Source organism: Notothenia coriiceps, unplaced genomic scaffold, assembly GCF_000735185.1.
Source record: "Notothenia coriiceps isolate Sejong01 unplaced genomic scaffold, NC01 NC01_scaffold00019000, whole genome shotgun sequence".
In the NCBI taxonomy this organism is placed as follows: domain Eukaryota; kingdom Metazoa; phylum Chordata; class Actinopteri; order Perciformes; family Nototheniidae; genus Notothenia; species Notothenia coriiceps.
In genome coordinates, this window is record NW_011351701.1 from 282301 (window position 1) to 300373 (window position 18073).

The 18073-nt window shown below is 40.6% G+C and overlaps 3 protein-coding genes across 3 annotated transcripts in view; 2 read left to right on the forward strand and 1 right to left on the reverse strand.

The window, feature by feature from the left end:
* LOC104951624 (CUB and zona pellucida-like domain-containing protein 1) overlaps nt 1-334 on the reverse strand; it is a 17033-nt gene extending 16699 nt beyond the window's left edge. The window contains exons 1-2 of the mRNA XM_010778335.1: nt 296-334; nt 5-37 (exon numbers count right to left, since the gene is read on the reverse strand). Of these exons, the coding sequence (XP_010776637.1) occupies nt 5-37; nt 296-334 (72 nt within the window). The remainder of the gene's footprint in view (nt 1-4; nt 38-295) is intronic.
* tmem51b (transmembrane protein 51b) overlaps nt 1-7536 on the forward strand; it is a 33387-nt gene extending 25851 nt beyond the window's left edge. The window contains exons 2-3 of the mRNA XM_010778206.1: nt 5146-5557; nt 6358-7536. Coding sequence (XP_010776508.1) covers nt 5160-5557; nt 6358-6811 — 852 coding nt within the window. The 5' untranslated portion in view covers nt 5146-5159 and the 3' untranslated portion in view covers nt 6812-7536. The remainder of the gene's footprint in view (nt 1-5145; nt 5558-6357) is intronic.
* A 1990-nt stretch (nt 7537-9526) lies between these two features.
* The window catches only part of skib (v-ski avian sarcoma viral oncogene homolog b), a 33605-nt gene continuing 25058 nt past the window's right edge, over nt 9527-18073 (forward strand). The window contains exon 1 of the mRNA XM_010778212.1: nt 9527-10797. Coding sequence (XP_010776514.1) covers nt 9904-10797 — 894 coding nt within the window. The 5' untranslated portion in view covers nt 9527-9903. The remainder of the gene's footprint in view (nt 10798-18073) is intronic.

Genomic DNA, 18073 nt, shown 5'->3' on the forward strand with positions numbered 1-18073 from the left:
GAACCTCTATAAAGGTTTGATAGTCTCTCTCTCCGCGCTAACGCTAAAGCATTTTGCACAAGTCAAACTTGTAAAGAGCTCCCCACATTGACGTTTCTGAAAGTGGTGAAGCCTAATGACGGTGGTGACTTTTAGTTTAGTGGGCCTGTTTATACGCCTCATACTAGTTGCATTGGACAGAGACTGTAAGCCACTATAAAAAAGCCACGAGTTGTTGGGAAAGCCGAAGGATTGGTAAAGCCGCTATTAACAAGCCACCGGCTTATAAGCACGTAAAAGGATCGTCTTTTCCTACTCTCCTTTTGCCATGATGTAACTTTGTTGTGTAAACCATCGGGTGTGTACAAAATTGTCTTTTCGCTCCTCTGGTCAGGTACCTCGGCTCCACTGAGTGTGCATTTTCTTACCGCCCGCTGGTGTTGTTTTTACCGGGAACACTACTTTTCTCGTATATTCATTATACACAGTTCCAAATAGTACTGTGTGTGTACAACCGGTACCTTAGGTACAGGTCAGTCCGGTCACATCAACATAGTCCTCTAGACGTGATGTTTGCCAGGTGTTGTTTGTTTCGTCTTATTTAATTTCATGTCTAAGTTTCTTTTGTCCAATTTTATTTCACGGTTTTAGGTACCTAATGTTCCACACGTAGTCTGGTCATTTGTGCCAGTTTGACGTTTGAGGTAACAACGGACCACACTTCATTCCAACAAAGGGTTCAGTTCTATTTAAGTACGACGTTCTGTCATAATGTACACTTCCTCGCCAGTTCGTTTGACGAACTCCACTTTACCTACTCTTTACTTAACGGACATTGGTCTCTCTGTCGACCTTTAAGTTGGTTTATCACAAGTGTCAGTTCATCGGGATAGAGGGAGAAAAACGTGGATACACATTTCAAATTCTCAATTAGGTAGGAATGTATTTGTGCAAAACCCCATGGTACGAACGTAAAAACCTTTTGTAAGACATCTAAGAAGGTCGTTATCCACGCTTTTTTTTTCCTTTTGTGTCAAGGAAATGGTTAGACAGGACTGAAACCTTTGCGTAAAAAGTTATAAGATTTTTTTTTTTATCTTATTTCATCGATCGATCCTTTTCGAAACCTTTATTTTTTTATAGTCACAGACTCCGTGCGATAATTTTCTTCGATGGAATTCCCATTCGCGTTTGTTATGTCCCCGCCAATAAATATGTGATGTCTTTTGTTAATAACCGGTCTAGGTTAGGCTCACAAGCGGGGGATGTCAATCATCGACACGTACACCCTATCGTTTAAGACATTTAGACTGTTACCACAGTTTTTTGACATATTCTAGATGACATACACATGTAGTATTTAATTTCATTCCTAAGGCAATTTTGAATATAGTGGATAGACCGGCCGTCGACGAGATGCGGATCCTGTCCATACTGTGTAGTTCAACCCGGAATGTGTACTTGCACTACGTACCGTAAAACTAAGTAATAATTTTTCCTTTCTAAGTTCGTTCACTCGGTAAACGGATTTAAAGTTAATTAATCAGCGTTGGGGAAATCATTCCCTAGTCGTGGGGCTTTACGTTAATTGAAGCGAGAATAAGACTGTTTTTTTACTACCCTTCCCGTCCCTTCGGTCACTTAGATCTACAGTCTAGCGACTTGGGACATCGTGTTCTACATTTCTCACCATTGCCTAGCTATGTGTGTCCGTGGTCTTAGTCGGTTCACGTAGTGACACTATACTTCGACCGCAATCAAGGAAGCAAGTCTTGATAATTTACAGGTAACTATACTTTACAGTATTTCTATTGTATCGCGACACAACTTTATGATTATTCCCCTAGAACCGCATGTTCTAGCCCAATGTTGTGCATTGGATTTTGTAAAAGAACGACACATACCGTTAAATTTTTTCGTAAAAAAAATAATAAATTATAACCCTCAACAAAATTAACTACACAAATTTTTTATAAAATTTACATATCTAACAATGTAATCACCAACAGACTTGCAGGGAAACGGACGTCTCACTAACTTCAAGGAGGGTCGGACAACAACTCCCCCTGCACAATAACATTGTTAGTTCCGAGTAGAATTTTGTTTCAGTGGTCCACAATTTTACAGGGACGACAATAACAACTGATTTTTTACATAAACTTATCTTTCTAAATAAAACGTACCGCAACCTTTACACAGCATTCTAACTTTTTAGTAAAACTATTATAACACTATGTGTCGAGAGTTTGTGTGAAAGACACCAATAATTATTTCTCAGTTCGGGGCCACGTTCGACGAGACTAGGTTATGTCGCCGTAATGATGTACCTCCTTCCTCGCGCCGAAATATTTTCTTGTTATATACTTCAAGACTTACTGATGTGTTAAGATGTTAGCAGGGCGAAAGTTCCTTCAGTCTAAGTCCAAAAGTTACTGTAGGGAAAGGGTCAAACAATAGGTATATAACAGTCAAGTTCGTTTTGTCTCATACCCATTTTGTCCTTATTCGATGACTAAGTCATACAATTCAAAGAGATGTCATTGTATTTTCACCTAAACGGTTACTGCGTCCTTTTGACGACTAGTACACGTCAGGAAGAAATTCATGCGAGCTAGTAACTATTCTTTGTGGTTCCATCTGACGGCCTGATGTACGTGACTAACTCACTGGACGTCGTAAATATTGTGACATAGTTGGGAGGTATTTATTTCGTTGTTGGTTACATTGGCTAACATACCACCACGAGCACCGACAGCTTAACACAATCAACGTACGACTGAAGACATAGGAAATTGTCAACAAAACGAATAGTGTTTGCAACTAGAAAGGGACGTACGATTACGCCCGCCACAACGTACCCACACAGGAAAGTTGGTGGTCCTGTAAGTCGTATTTTCGTTCGTATAGGAAGATTATCCCGTCCGGACGGCAGACGAAGAAAATCCGAAAGTTTTACCATTCGTAATAAACGATGTTGTTTACTTTATAAGAGCTCCGAATGCAGCAAGTCCGTTCGGCCGAAATAACTAACCTTCCATCCTCCCGGAGGTCTCCCTCCCTGTCCGCAGGGAGTTACCCTCGCCCGGTTGATTTGTATTTACATAGGCCTGTGTTTTTTTTTTTTTTGTATTTTTGTATTTGTGTAGCGTAAACGAACGAGACCACTTAGACTAATCACAATAGCACATTGGAACCCTCCTCTGACCTTCTCCGAATGGAAAAAGGCGGCGAGTCGACGGGGTTCTCTTTGGAACGTGAGAGGTGCACCCTCAATGGACTCGTGCGTCCCAAAAGTCCTTCTAGAGTGCCCTTTTCTCCTTCTGCTGTATCTGCAGCTTTTGGCCTGGCGCGAACAAGTTGCTCTAAATTTATCTTTTTGCGAGATAAGTATTTATTTTTCAATCGGCGATGTCATTCTTCACAAATTCTCTGTGAAACAAGTTTAGGTAAGCCTTCACTTTGGAGGGAGGGGACCAACTGCTGCAGACAGGGGACGGTTACCGGATTCGCGGCGGGGATTTGGAGGAGAACCCCTGTCACCTCCACTCTTTCCTCCTGTGTGGGCCTTTGGTCTGTTAATTTTGGTTATATAATGTGTGTTTTGTTTCTATTCCATCAATCAGTTGGTGACCATATTACATCACTGACTGAATTGAACAGTAACTCTTATAAGATTTTATTTGTTAATTAATAATAAATAAAAACAACCGCACTAATAAAAAGTCTATAAATATTTCAGCGTGAAACGAAGTTGGCTGTGAGCCAGCCGCGAGCATGGTCGCGCGCCGTGTTTGTCGCCGCGTTTTGATTACGTCATCACAACAACACGTTAGGTTACCAAATGTATAGGTGCATTTGTTGTTGTTGAAGGCCTGGCTCTTAGTCTTTATTTACACTATTTTGTTGTAGGCCTACTGGCCTAGATGTTTATTTTAAAGCACCTTGGCTTTGTTCTGAATGCACTTTGTTGTAGTTATCCTACAGAGAAAAGAAAATGCACTTGACTTGGAATTAATGTACTGTATGCATTCAAAAGTGCTGAATAAATGTTTTATGGACCCATAATAGTGATTATTATTTAAGTTAAGTTTTGCCATAATCATGTCTTTTTCCATAATCAGGTAGCAGAACAACATTGGTAAAAAATGTATACATTATATATATATATTTCTATTAATCATTTTCGGCCTTTCGGCATTCGGTTTTCGGCCAACTGTTTCCTATTTTCGGTATCGGTTTCGGCCAAGAATTTCCCATTCGGTGCACCCCTACTTTTCTCTCACTCTTGTTGCTCAAAAAAACATAATCTTTTCACAAATGCATACAAACAGAGGCGTGATGCAAATATTCAGTCAGGACATTGTATTAATTGTTGGATGCAGCTATAAATAGCTTTTCAGAGCAAATCTGAGCAGGCTTGAAACAAACCCCATACATCCTGAGATGTAAAACATTTGAATGGACAAGATCACACTTTGAACATCGCATACACTGTGCTCTAAACAAAATGATGGAGAAAAGGTGGAGGCTGCAGGAAGACTGTCACTTGCACATGCAGAATGAAAAACGCTTGGAGAAAAATGTCCAGCATACAGATACAATGATTATTAAATGTGTAAATGTTCATAAAGTGTTAAAGATGGACCTTTGTGGAAATGTGTGACTGACCGATTTCTGGAACATGACGCAGGACAAAGCCGAAAGGCATTTGTCTTACAATGAACTTGTTATACACACAAACTGTTGCAGTGATTGATTACAAACCATATGATTAGAGCTGAAACAATTATTCTATTAATCCATTATTCAGAAAATAATCAGTAGTTTATTGGATAATGATTGTTGGAGTCATTCATGTGACTGTAAATCTACATGTGTGCCTGCCTGAGCGTCCACGAGGGTCCATTCAGGCCTAGCTGATGGCTGGTTATGACTGATCCACAATTGTAAAACTACTAAAAAAGACGTTTGTCAAGGAGGCACAATTCTGGAAAAAGAAAAAGCTCCCTGTAAACCACATGGGTTTGCATAACAACTTCATCATGGTTCAAATACATCTTTGTCAAATCACATTACTTGAATCATTTGATATGATTACAGAATGACAGCTTCACAGTGCAAGTCTTTATCTGTGGTCTCTTCTCACTGTGATCCTCTGTGTTGCAGCTTGTCCTGCAGGGATGTGTTCGAGTCGAGGTTTATGCGGTGACGACAACCGTCCCAACAGAGCCTCCAGCTCAGAGGGCTCCGGCTCAGGGGCCCACTATGCCCTGTGTGCCCTGGGAGTGGGACTCATCGCCCTGGGCATTGTCATGATCGTGTGGACCGTGATACCCAGGGACGGAGAGGACATCCCCAACTCAGCAGGCAACTCCACCGGTAACCCTACCACCATCGATCCGGAAGAGGAGGACAAAGACGCAAAATCCTCTACAGTGGCTATGGTGCTGGTTGGAGTTGGTGCCGCCATGTTGCTTTTATCCATTTTCCTTGGCGTGAGGAATAATCGGAGGCGAGGCAACGCAAGCAGCCAGGCAGTGGCAACAGGAGTCCCCCTCATGAACCATGTGCCCGGGGAGTGAGTAGTGGCTTTTTCTTTTTGCTTACGTTCCATATCTGGTGGTGTGAACAAAGCTACTTTGTATTGGAAATATACAGGCCTCCAGGCCTTGAAACATTTCTACCTGCAATATTAAAAGCCACAATCCTACATTTTCATCAATACCGTGATCTGGCTAAATTACTTATCGTGCTCAATAAGACCGATATTGTTGTCACATAATTTAATAGTTTGAAGTCCAACTAAAAATATTTATTATGGGAGGGTTTCTAGGGGGGAACAATGGATCAAAGAAACAAAGTCTGAAAGAATTATGACTGGACTCTTCTGTTCAGCACAACTCCACAAGGCTTTAAGTGTCTTTTAGCCCATCAGTTATTTTTTACTAATCACAGTCTGTTTTGGGTAAGTCTCGCCGCTCTCATAGCATCATTTCTGGTCTCAGTGGGCAGCTGTACACCTTCCACTCAGTACCAGACCACACAGATAGCTGGTGAAATACTATAGCATGGTAGAGGCCAACAAACTCATAAAAGACAGTGAATAATTTACCTTTATTTGATGGATGGACACAAACAAGATAATGATAATGTGGCTTTATATCTGCTGCATGTGAACATTTGAAAAGGTTTGCCCACACCTCATCATATCCGCATAAAGAGGGATCATTTGGAAATGTAGTATTAGCAGCTTATTTCTGAGGCCCCCTTAGTGGCAAATAAACCGATGCATAGCAGCTTTAGCTTTAATTATTTTCCTATGTATTTTGTTTACATTGCACTTTCCCACTGAGGCTCATCTCTGACGTTCTATTGCAGAGCTGCAGACCAGACTACATTCAACGTGCCAAGCTACGAGGAGGTTGTTGGCAGCGATGACTACCCCGTCCGCCACAGCAATCTTCGCAGCAGCACTTCCCAGCTGCCGTCCTACGAGGACATCCTAGCTGCTGTGGAAAACGAGGGTAGACAGACCACTGACAACCCCACAGAAGACGCTTCTCCGAATGATGCCGCAACAGCTCTGGCTGAAGCTTCAGCTGACCCCCTCTCTGACCCCCCTGGCCTCACTTCAAACCCCAGCCTGCCCACCCGCAGCACCAGCCGGGCCAGCCGTCTACTGCGGCCCCTCCGGGTGAGGAGGATCAAGTCAGATAAACTGCACCTGAAGCACTTCCGCCTTCAAATCCGCACCCCCACACAAAATCCAGTGACCATTGAACCCATCACCCCGCCACCGCAGTATGACAACAAGGTGCCAGAATTAGAGTAGTGTCTCTCGCTGACAGCGTGATAGAGGCCCAGTAGGAGAGACACCCCTGCCATGAGAACATTGTCTTTATTACTGACGCTTGTGATCAGCATATTTATTCTGTTATAAAGCAACATTAAGTCTCTGTGTTAAAGGTTCTGCTGTCAAAGTTGAGATTTTGTCCTGACATCATTTATGCCAAACATGCCTTTCAGTTTTATTTAATAGCTATTTGTGTGTTTTAATGGACAATATTGTTAACTCATATAATTGTTTTTCATCTGACAGAAAAAGGAAATTTTCCGGGTGGGTTGCTCCTGATTAGTTTTGAGAAGTTTAAACCGTATTGTTGTGATTCAAAAGGGCTGAAGGGAAAAACATTTCTGGAAATTCTGCTATTAAGTATCATACAGTGTGCAACCTTTATGTGATTGGTAATGCACTGAGACCACAAATGTAGAATGTATTGTCCATGTTTGTTATCGCTTGTTTTAAGTATATTGTCTTAAACAAACTGTTTCCTGAAAATGAAAGCGCCCTCTGTATGATGTCCAGTGTGAACTGTACAATTCTTAAAACAGTTATAATCTACTGTAACACTAACCAGAGAAAAACCATTGGATATTCTGGTACGGAATGGGTGATATCAATGCATTGTTTTTCAGGACTTTTTTAGTGTTTAAATGTTTAAACTATGCTGTATGATGTTTGTAAAAAAAGTGGTGAATAAATGTGTTTCTATTTTATTCATGATCATGTCAAGATTTTATACTTGTTGTTGTTAAATATCACTGAGAAATACTTCTGTACGTTTAATTGCTTAAACATTAACTCACTTATATGCCAAGATCAGTAGAAGTAAGTAGGTCTTCTAAATATGTGTGCCACTCACTTTTGATGATTTTTCATGCTGCAACTTTGCTTTAGTTGTATTTATTTTGAAAGAGATATATCTTCCTTGTGCTTTCTGTTAATAAAATCTAACTGTAGACGTTTGCTTTGTTTTATTTTTTGTCACATTGACAAACTCCCTATTTGACTTTCTGTTTTTGCACCAACTGTGATATGTCTTAATAATCATCGGTTAATATTCAGCACCCTCGAGTGGCTGAAAAGGGTAAAGTCCAAACTAGGTTGATTCGACCTGTCCATTTTAGTTATACTATAGGTGTTATATTGGAATGCTTTTATATTTAACATTTACCATTAGTAAATTAGTCTATTACACATTTATCTGGTTAAATAAAGGTTATATATATTTGTTTTAAAGGGAGATATTTAACCCTTAGCCAGTTTATAGAAAAGTATCCATCTATTCATACTTATTTTATTAATGGCAGCACTATTCACATTATTTACTTGCGCGACGTGCGTACATGTAAAAGCCTGCATTGAATGCATAACTTCTGGGTATTGAGGAAATTGGCAAACATAAGTAGTTGAGAAAATAGCTTATGTAATTTCCCTCTGAAAAATAATTATAGCTTGACATTTTTATGACATACAGTACTACAACTTTTCTAATAGTTTTTAATGACATGCCATGACATTTATTAATATCTACTACTATATTGCAGTGTGATTGTTTTACGAGACACTATATTATCACTTTTTATCAACATTTTCAACATTTTCAACATTTATGACGACATACTTCACTTGGACTTTTTTATGAAATAGTTGTGACATACTGTAATATGACATTTTTATGTTTGTTTAGGACCTACCTATCTATGACTTGTTTGCTGTTTAAGATATACTATACAATGACATTTTTATGACTTTTTTGACTTATTTATGACTTTTTCTTCCATGATATTCAACTGTATGATTTTTTTTATGACATAGCCTACCATAAGATAATTGTGGAGGAGGACATTCTTATGACAGCCTCTGTAGTATGACATTTTACGATATATTTGTTTACAGATTATAATATGTCTATTCTGTTACAGTTGTTCTTGAGATCTTTATATTAAATCGGTTTTTTTCTGTAGAATAACTTTTGATGACATGTAACACCGTATGACTTTTTTTTAACGTGGGCCTATAAGTAGGCCTAACTCTGGAATTGAAGTATACTGTACAATAGCATAACATGGAAAAACTCAAGTTGGGTTATATATTTAAACATATCCTTAAATACAGTAGGCCTACGTGACTATTAATGCACTGTGTTACCTTCCGGCAGCTCATACGTCTACAGTTTCAGGTTGACCTTCTTAAGCAAATAAACAAAAATACAGTAGAGCTCTTTTAAATTAACATGTTCAAAAAAGTTTCCGAAAATGACTAAACTGCTGATCCTAAGGCTTAAACATATGAAATAAGAAAGTTTATTTTTTAATTTCCAACATCCACTATATTTTCTTAAGCCCCTCCCCTCGGTTCAGAGGGATTTTTTTCTTTTTTTAATGTGCAGCTGCCATGTAGCAGAGGGAGGAACAGCTGTCTGAGGGAAGAGCCAGCCCGGGGAGTCAGTCACATTCCTGGCTGGGATTCAATGACTGAACCAGACACAAACAAACAGAGAGGGCGAGATAGAGAGAGAGAGAGAGAGAGAGAGAGAGAGAGAGAGAGAGAGAGAGAGAGAGAGAGAGAGAGAGAGAGAGAGAGAGAGAGAGAGAGAGAGAGAGAGAGAGAGAGAGAGAGCACGCAAGAGAGAGTGAGAGAGAGAGAGAGAGAGAGAGAGAGAGAGAGAGAGAGAGAGAGAGAGAGAGAGCGAGAGAGAGAGAGAGAGAGACACACATTGAGTGAGTAGGGAGACAGACTGAGAGTACGCCAGACTGAGCAGACGAGGCATATTTCGAGCGCACATTAGGAGTGCGTAAAACCGCAGGAGCGTATAGAAACACGGTACCCGGTGATTGTACGTTGGATAATACGAGTTTTGAGTCGCGGAGTTGTCGACTTTAATTGCGTCTGCCTACAGGAACAGCCCCTGTGTGTTCGGCAGCCGTCAGTTTTCTGAATGGACGCGCTGGGAAGCTTCTCCGGTGACATGGAAATGCGCGTTATTGAGCGTGTAGCCGGATGCTGAGGACGCTCGATCCGATTAGTCAATTTCAGCTTTCATTTTGAGTTTTGAACTGTGTTTTCCAACCGGCGACAACATGGAGGGTACGAGCTTTCAGCCCCATCCCGGACTTCAACAAACTCTGAAGCAGTTTCATCTGAGTTCCATGCGCTCTCTCGGCGGACCGGCAGCGTTCTCCGCTCGGTGGCACCAGGACTCGTTTTTCGGTAAAGATGGAAAGTCCGTCGAGATGATGCTAACCATGCCGGCTCAGACGCCTCCGGTAATGTCAGGTCCACTTTTCATCCCGTCCGACCGCTCCACGGAGAGGTGCGAGACGGTCCTGGAGCGGGAGCCCATCTCCTGCTTCGCGGTCGGCGGTGAGAAGCGCCTGTGCCTGCCGCAGATCCTCAACAGCGTCCTGAGAGATTTCTCGCTCCAGCAGATCAACTCGGTGTGCGACGACCTGCACATCTACTGCTCCAGGTGCACAGCGGACCAGCTGGAGATCCTCAAAGTGGTGGGCATCCTGCCCTTCTCTGCTCCGTCCTGCGGGCTAATCACCCAGACGGATGCTGAGCGCCTCTGCAACGCTCTCATCTACGGTGGAACCTTCCCTCCACACTGCAACAAGGAGTTGGGTTCCCTGGAGTTGGAGCGAACCGAGAAGAGCTTCAAAGTATATCATGAATGTTTTGGCCGGTGTAAAGGCTTGTTTGTCCCGGAACTGTACACCAGCCCGAGTGCCACCTGCATCCAGTGCATGGATTGCAGACTCATGTTCCCTCCTCAGAAGTTTGTGGTCCACAGTCACAAGAGACTAGAGAACCGGACGGTCCACTGGGGATTCGACTCCGCAAACTGGCGGGCTTATGTGCTCTTGGACCCGGACTACTCCGGAAAGGAGGAAAAGAGTCACCTGGAGGAGCTGCTCAAAGAGTTAAAATCAAAATATTACCCTACGGGCAAGCGGTCCAGTAAATCGTGCAGAGTAAGTCTTTTTTGTTACACCTTGTTATTAACTTACACTTATTTTCATTTGAGGTGTGTTGTTTGTATCTGTGGATATTTCAACAACACCAGGCATTATACAGCATCTGCATTAATTAACATTAATTCGGAGAAGGCTTCCTTCTCATCAGGCCTGTCACTGTCTTCCCAGCAGAGTTATAATGCAAATCACATGTCACATCCCAGCTTTCTGTGTGTAACCCTGCACTGTGAAACACCTCATATGAAGCCTCAATCACCTCATATATGTCTGGAGGAGGTGACAGGGAAGCCTCTAACCATAAGCTGAAGCCCCTCAGCATCCCCNCATATGACGCACACCTGCACACTTGCTCCCCTGTTCCACTCTTCGTTTTCCGAATGCTAGGAAGTATTCTTGCCTCGCTTCTGAAGCAAGTGACTCGGAAGCTGTGCTACCAAGCAAGCGTACTCGACATTGAGAAACACCCACTCTCTCCAGTACAGGTTAGCTCTGAGTGTTAGCGATGCTTGCTAATGTAAACAAAGACAATATTACGTCCAAAACAGTCGGGCATTGTTTCTGATAGCAGCGTTTCAGACAGGGCAGTGGGTGTAAATCCAGCCCACATTTCAAATTTTACGTCATATAGGACCATACTTGTCAACCCTCCCGATTTTCGCGGGAGACTCCCGATTTCATTGCCCTCTCCCGGTTTCCTCCCGGGGTCGCATTTCTCCCGATTTCTGACAAAATCAGATTGACACACGACTGTTTCCACTCTTTAATACAGCTACACCATTGTTTGGTTTCCATGGTAACACGTCTCTTTAGTAGCATGCCCAACTCAAAGTCTGACAGGGTCAGGCAGATAGGCACAGAAAATAGAACAACAACTACTCTACTCTCTGCTCACTCCTTTCCTGCCCACACATATGCTCCATCAAGGACAGTGCTACAGGCCGCAAGGCATTGAACTTAGAATTACAATAAGCATGTTAATGTTAATCTAACAGCTCCGGCGATCCACTAGCAACCCCCCCCCCCAATTTTGCATTTTGAAATGCTCCCGATTTCTGAGGTCTAAAGGTTGGCAAGTATGTATAGGACGCAAATCTGGATCAGCTCCGTTGTTCCCCCGTTTTTAGAGATGCAGGTACGGAAGAAAAGAGAGAGGGGTTTATTTTATGACGCTTTGTGAGTTCCCTGACACACCGGGGACACATATTTATGTAAAAAAGACATTAAAAAGTGCATTTTGCATGATAGGAGACCTTTTAAGATTAGAGCCTTTTTAAATAAGTTGTACATAAATGAGACGTCTATGTTCCTTTTACCCAGATTGGAAAAAGATAATGAAGGGAGGTAGAGAGTAAGGAGAAGTGTAGTATTTTAAGGCGCACCACCTCATTGCCCACGAGTGACGCAATGATCCTAATTTCCCTGCTCACTGTAGCACATCTCATCTCATCACACCTTTTCCAGAGCGCAGTCTCTTTGAGCTGCTCCCTGGTGTTGGCTACGCCCGCTGAGCTGCTAGAGGACATGCTAACAAGGAGACGTGTGATAATGTGGGGCCTAGTTACTCTCAGGTTAAGCTCACTCATACACTTGAAGCGTTCACCCATACTTTGTTATTCTTGTTTAAATTGCATGTGATTTGTATTCAGTGGAAGACTCGTATGTACATGTTATATTGCCCCTGTGGCCATGCATGCAGACCACCATGGATAACTCCAGCTTAACTGTGTAGTCAGAATGCTATCATCACTGTAAAAAAACTACTTATTTTGTGAGTCAGATAAAGTTGCTGGCCCATACAACAAAACTATGAGCTGAAAGATGCTCCACGGACCTGAGGTTTACTGAGGAGCATGCTGTACTTGTTCAGTTATTAATTAATACAAAAAAAGTGTAGAATTTCTCAATTTATTTGTAGTGTAAAAATACAAATCTTATAAAACTAAAAATGTGATCAGTCAAAATACTTAGCTTTGGTCTTTGTTCAGGGCATGAGATGGGTAGCTTACTGTGACCTAATATATTCACATATAAAATACTGTGTGAATATATCAAAGTATATTCAGCACAAAAGTCGTTTTGCCTTTCTCCTTTATTTTTCAGAACGTGTGTGAAATACCTACCTGTATGTTTTTGAATCTGTAAAGCCTGTGTTTGTGCGTGAATGTATAAATAATCTCATTATCTTGTCGTATTGTCTTCTTGACTCCTGTATTTGTCCTTCTAACCACCTCTCTTGTCCTCTTGACATTCTCTTTCTCATGTAGTTTTCAAAGCTACAGTGATGTGTCGGCATCAATAGTTTTCTCTTAATTGGCCAGAATCAGAGAGAGGATGCACACTACTGCCAGAGTAACTTTTGATTCAAAGTATGAGTATCCAGTATGGCCATATAAACATGTGTACACTATTTTATAATGTTGTGGCTGATGTGTTATCGAGAGCAGTACCTTAAGGTGGTTTGAGTCCTGTTCTTCACATCTGTTTCCAGTTTTCCCTTGCTCTTCAATTGCTTCTAATTTACCAAGTTGCTAAGTGGAAGGGGTAAATATGGAAATTAGGCAGCGGTAAAATTAGGTGACATCAACACCTCGGTAAACTGTGTTCATTGTTTCATATACTCTAAGTTATGTTAATTATTGGGGGTGTGACAGCCCAGTGGTTGTCCATTGTAGTAGTGGACTGGTTGCTACGTTACACCAGCCCTCCTCAGTTTGCATTTTGTTATTTGTGACGAGTTTTAAGGTAAATTAATTATTGTTTTTGGCAACTTTAGTTGAAACTTCCTTTCCTTTTGTTGCAAGAAGGACCCAGCTTTTAATGGGTGGAATGCATTTTATTATATTTCAATCCTTGTCTACCTGAACGGCAAACTTAAAAGTTATTTGGCACACTACCAACATCACACTAACAAATACCCTTAAGCAAACGCAATCAATTAAGCAAAGCTAATTAGAGCACATATCCATTAGTAGCATCTTGTGAGGGGGTTGTACAATGTTGTTTTGTGTACTGTAACAATAGTACTTTGTCATTGTTTGTATTATGTTTGACGGAAAGTCTCTCTAGTACAATAGTTGTACACCTCCATTGTGGAGCATCTGAAAGGAGTTAGGGGGATAATGCAGTCTGATGTTTCGGCTAATAGAGACTTTTGTTTGCATGATGAATGAGCTATGAAAGCAAGAAACTGCAATGGCTTTCCAAGTGATGATTCAATGTGGGGTTAAAATTGTATAATCTTTTTGTTTGAGCGTACAAATCTGGCATTACAGATTTTAGGCCAGATTTAATTTAACTCTAGTAATAGTCTAGTACAAGTAAAACAGTTTTACAAAAATAAGACTGACTGACTTGTTGTGTGTTTCATAGGTTTATGTGCATGTACTGTATAAGGCTTTTCAATTTGAATTAAAGGTGGGGTAGGTAATTTTGGAGAAACCAGCTAGAGTGCGCTAGAATTTGAAAATATAAAGCCGGTAAAAAATCTGCCCCTCCTCCAACACACACGAACGCGCACATGACCAATGAGGGCACGAGATAAGTTTGTGCACGAGATGGAAGGCTGACAGGCAGGTAGGCCATCCAGTTACTTTAGCCGGGCCGGCTCAGATGATTGGTCGTGCTTTTTATACGGCTTCCACAGATGACATTTTTTAATGGATTTTTTGTCAAAGCACTTAAAGTGGACCTATCATGCTATATTTTAAAAATATATTGTAGGGCCATACCTATATAAAACATGTCCGTGAAGTAATTTTTTCAAAATACCAAACAGATTACGCATTGTAGCCATGCCTCATGTTGCTCAAACCCCTCTTTTGCAGCCCTGTTAGAGAAATGCAGATTTTGGGTCCTTTGCTTGAACAAAATAAATAACAGGAGGCGGAGCTAATGCCTGATCAGAATTCTACCGGATTCATAGATATTCATTGCTATCGGGATGTTAAGAGCATTCCATGGAATATAACAAAGTGTATCTCAAGCCGGTTTCTCAAACATACCTACCCCACCTTTAAGTAAACCAATACTTCTCATCACCCTATAGGTATTCTTCTTTATCCAGGAAACATGTGATATCTGAATGCACCACGTTTTTAAAAGTAAACTTTGTTTCACAAGAACTATGCTGTAGAGGAAGTGGAAAAGGTCAATAGTGTTTACAAGATAGCAAAGATTGTAGTCAGCTTATCAAATGGATAAAGTTCCTCTGCATTTTTCATTTTACCCTGATTGTTTCCCAAAGTTTGACTTTCCTCACACCTTTCCTGGTTTTGTGCTTCCTTAGTGCTCAGTGGCAGAGATAAGGGTGTAAAAGCCTGTTTTGAACCTCAGCACAAAACAGCCCTAATGGTCCTAGATCATGTTCCCCCTCTGACACACCATTAAGTGCTAAATGTTAGGAATTGCATTACTGCAGCTTCTAAGATTAAGAGTGATAAGGAAAAGCTGTTATTCGCTTTCTCTGTGCTCACCCGCGCAGGCCATAGCTTTCTGCTGATGAATAATTCACACGGCCAAATCATCCGCCGCAAAAAAGATAAAGGCCCTCCAACCACTCCTCAAGAGTATTGATCTTAGTTCCCTTTATGTGACTGAAGAGTGTCAGATGGATAATGGAAGCACAAACTGTAAGAAAAAAAGTCATAAGCATTTTCAATGACTTTTTAAAGGTATTTCTTTCAGACACATCAAGAACAAGTTGCAAGAAAGACAAATGTCTGGTGTAAGATGTGGCTTTCTCGTTAAAATCAGACCTTTTTGATTCTATTTGGTTCAAAATTTATTATTCAAATGTATTTCCTTTACCATACACACATTTAGGTGCTCAGACCTTCTCGAATAATTCTGGTTTAGTTGCTGTGTCTCATAAATTAGGTTTGATCTATTAGATTAGATTCAGATGTTTTCCATTGTCTTTTGTCAATATGTTTATGTTGATTGTATTTCATTTGCTTTTAATTGCATCTTCAAGTTACCTGAAATAACAAAAGTTACAATTCCCTAGATTAACCAAAACCATGTCACAGCAATGTTAAGGTAAGAATCCATTTGTGCTGAGACCTGTAACATGGATGTATAAATAGAGCTTGGTACGGCACCGCTCATTTGTCCCAGTGGTCACTCAATCGGCTACAAAAAAATCCCCTACGGCCCAAAAATAATTTTCCCAGAGATCATTATAGTAAAAAAAAAAGACATCTTTAAAAAATGTTGACAGGACAAAACTTTTAAAGAACAGCAAACTTGGCAAATTATTATTTTCTTGTCCATTTGTAACCCTAACCTAACTCTGACAACATGAGCATAAGACGAGCACCCAGAGAGTAGATACCTTTCCGGACTCTTGTTGAGCAATTTGTGTTTTGAATTAATTGTCAACATCTGCCATTCATTTCTTATAACTCAATACATTTGTGGCCAGTAAGATTGGCACATCAACTCGACCTCTTTGACCTCTTGAACATAATAATGAGCAAAGCGCATTCAAACGTGCTTTCTGGAGAGAACTGAGGCTAAACATACAATACCAAGCATTCACATACAAGAGAATATCTGCAGTACATCATTAAATCAAATGTTATGATGAATTCATTGATGAACAAATATGAATATAGTATTCCAAATATTCTATCAAGGTCAAATCGTTTTGAATTTACATTTCATCAGAAGCTATCTTTGTGTCTATTAAGAGCTTTAAATAGTGACATTGGCTTATAGTTTCATGTGCAATGAGAATTTAAGAATATATAAATTGAAGTGGCATCAAAGGAAGTTGTGTAACACCACCCGAGTGGGGGTCGCGAGATGATTACAAAATAAAAATGGAAAATTTAAAAATTTAAAAAATTTTTAAAAAAATTGATTATTAGGCCTAGATATTTTTATAATTTTTTTTTTTTAATTATTATTAATAATAACGTTTGCATAGACATTTTCAGGGGTGGACTAGCCATCTGTATAATTTCCCCGCAACGAGGCTCCCCCTTTGACAATCTGAAATTCCCCCCCCCCGTCGACAGGAATACTATCTTTGCAAAGACTATCACGGCACCAGGTGTAAAGGTTATAATTTTAGGTATGATGCCTACAAAAAATCTCTAAACCACGCCTCTTCTCCTCTCTCCAAAAATAAGACTGTCGAAACACTCAAGGGACTTGTGTAATACGTTTTTTCTGTAGTTTTCACGTAAAAAGTGTACTATCCAGCGGGAATTCCATATAAAGTGTAACTTCCCAAACGGGACACAACAACAAGAAAAAGTTACACAAAAAGATCCCGGGTATTTACTTCATTCTATTCTCTATTCTATCTTACCCTGAATAAATTGGGTGGTGCGCCCCTTTAAGTCCGTAATATATACGTTCATTTTGTTTCTTGTTAATTCGTTGTTTATGTTTATTAATATGTTCATCAATGGGAAAGCTAGTGATTAATAGTAGTATATGAATGGACGGAAGAGGGAGGCAGAACTATCTCCAGATATCGGTTGATCGTGTTCGTTTCGGTACGACCTTATTTATAGTAGCATGGCATGTATAGTGTATCTGATCCTGGTATAATGGATTTCTACTAGTAAGAGGAAGGAGACACTCTGCATATTAGTCATTGGGGGACAGAGTTATTACTGTGGCATATGGTGTGACTCGCTATAGTATGTTATTTACATAGAAGAGACAGTGTTCTTGAGGCGTTATTCGCACAGAGCGGGGAAAAGGAATATTACATCATACGGAAGTAGGCAGTAGAACGAGAGTGTAATCGTCTCTCTACGTTTGGATGCCACTCTTCGTACTTCTCTATTTATAGAATTTATATTTTGAAGAGGGAAGGTTGCGATAAGGGTAATCTGGGTCTCATATACCGTACTTACCAGAGTATCGTGATTCAAGGACTTCCTTGGATATCGGGCGGCCGGACGTCATCTTGTCACTTTACTTCCGCGCGCACTAGTTGCAGTGTTTTCGTTACATAAATAACTATAATTTTCTTGGTTTCCATGTCGTCCACATAACCTCCTCCTCGGTAGGTAAACAGGTCAAGGTGTTCCACCGAAAGCGGAACCTTCGACCCAGAGTGTCCTAGCTTAATATTAGTAGGAAAATTTGCTCCTCCGCGACGTCTCGTTAAACCGTGTACGTCTCACTTCACTTAGTGTAAAACTCTCGCTTTAAGTTTATGAAAACCACTGTCTTTTAAGGTAAGACTTGTTACAGACTAGACAATGTGGTCCCAAGGGTTGAAAGTCGGACCGCTGGGGGTTTTCTATTGTCA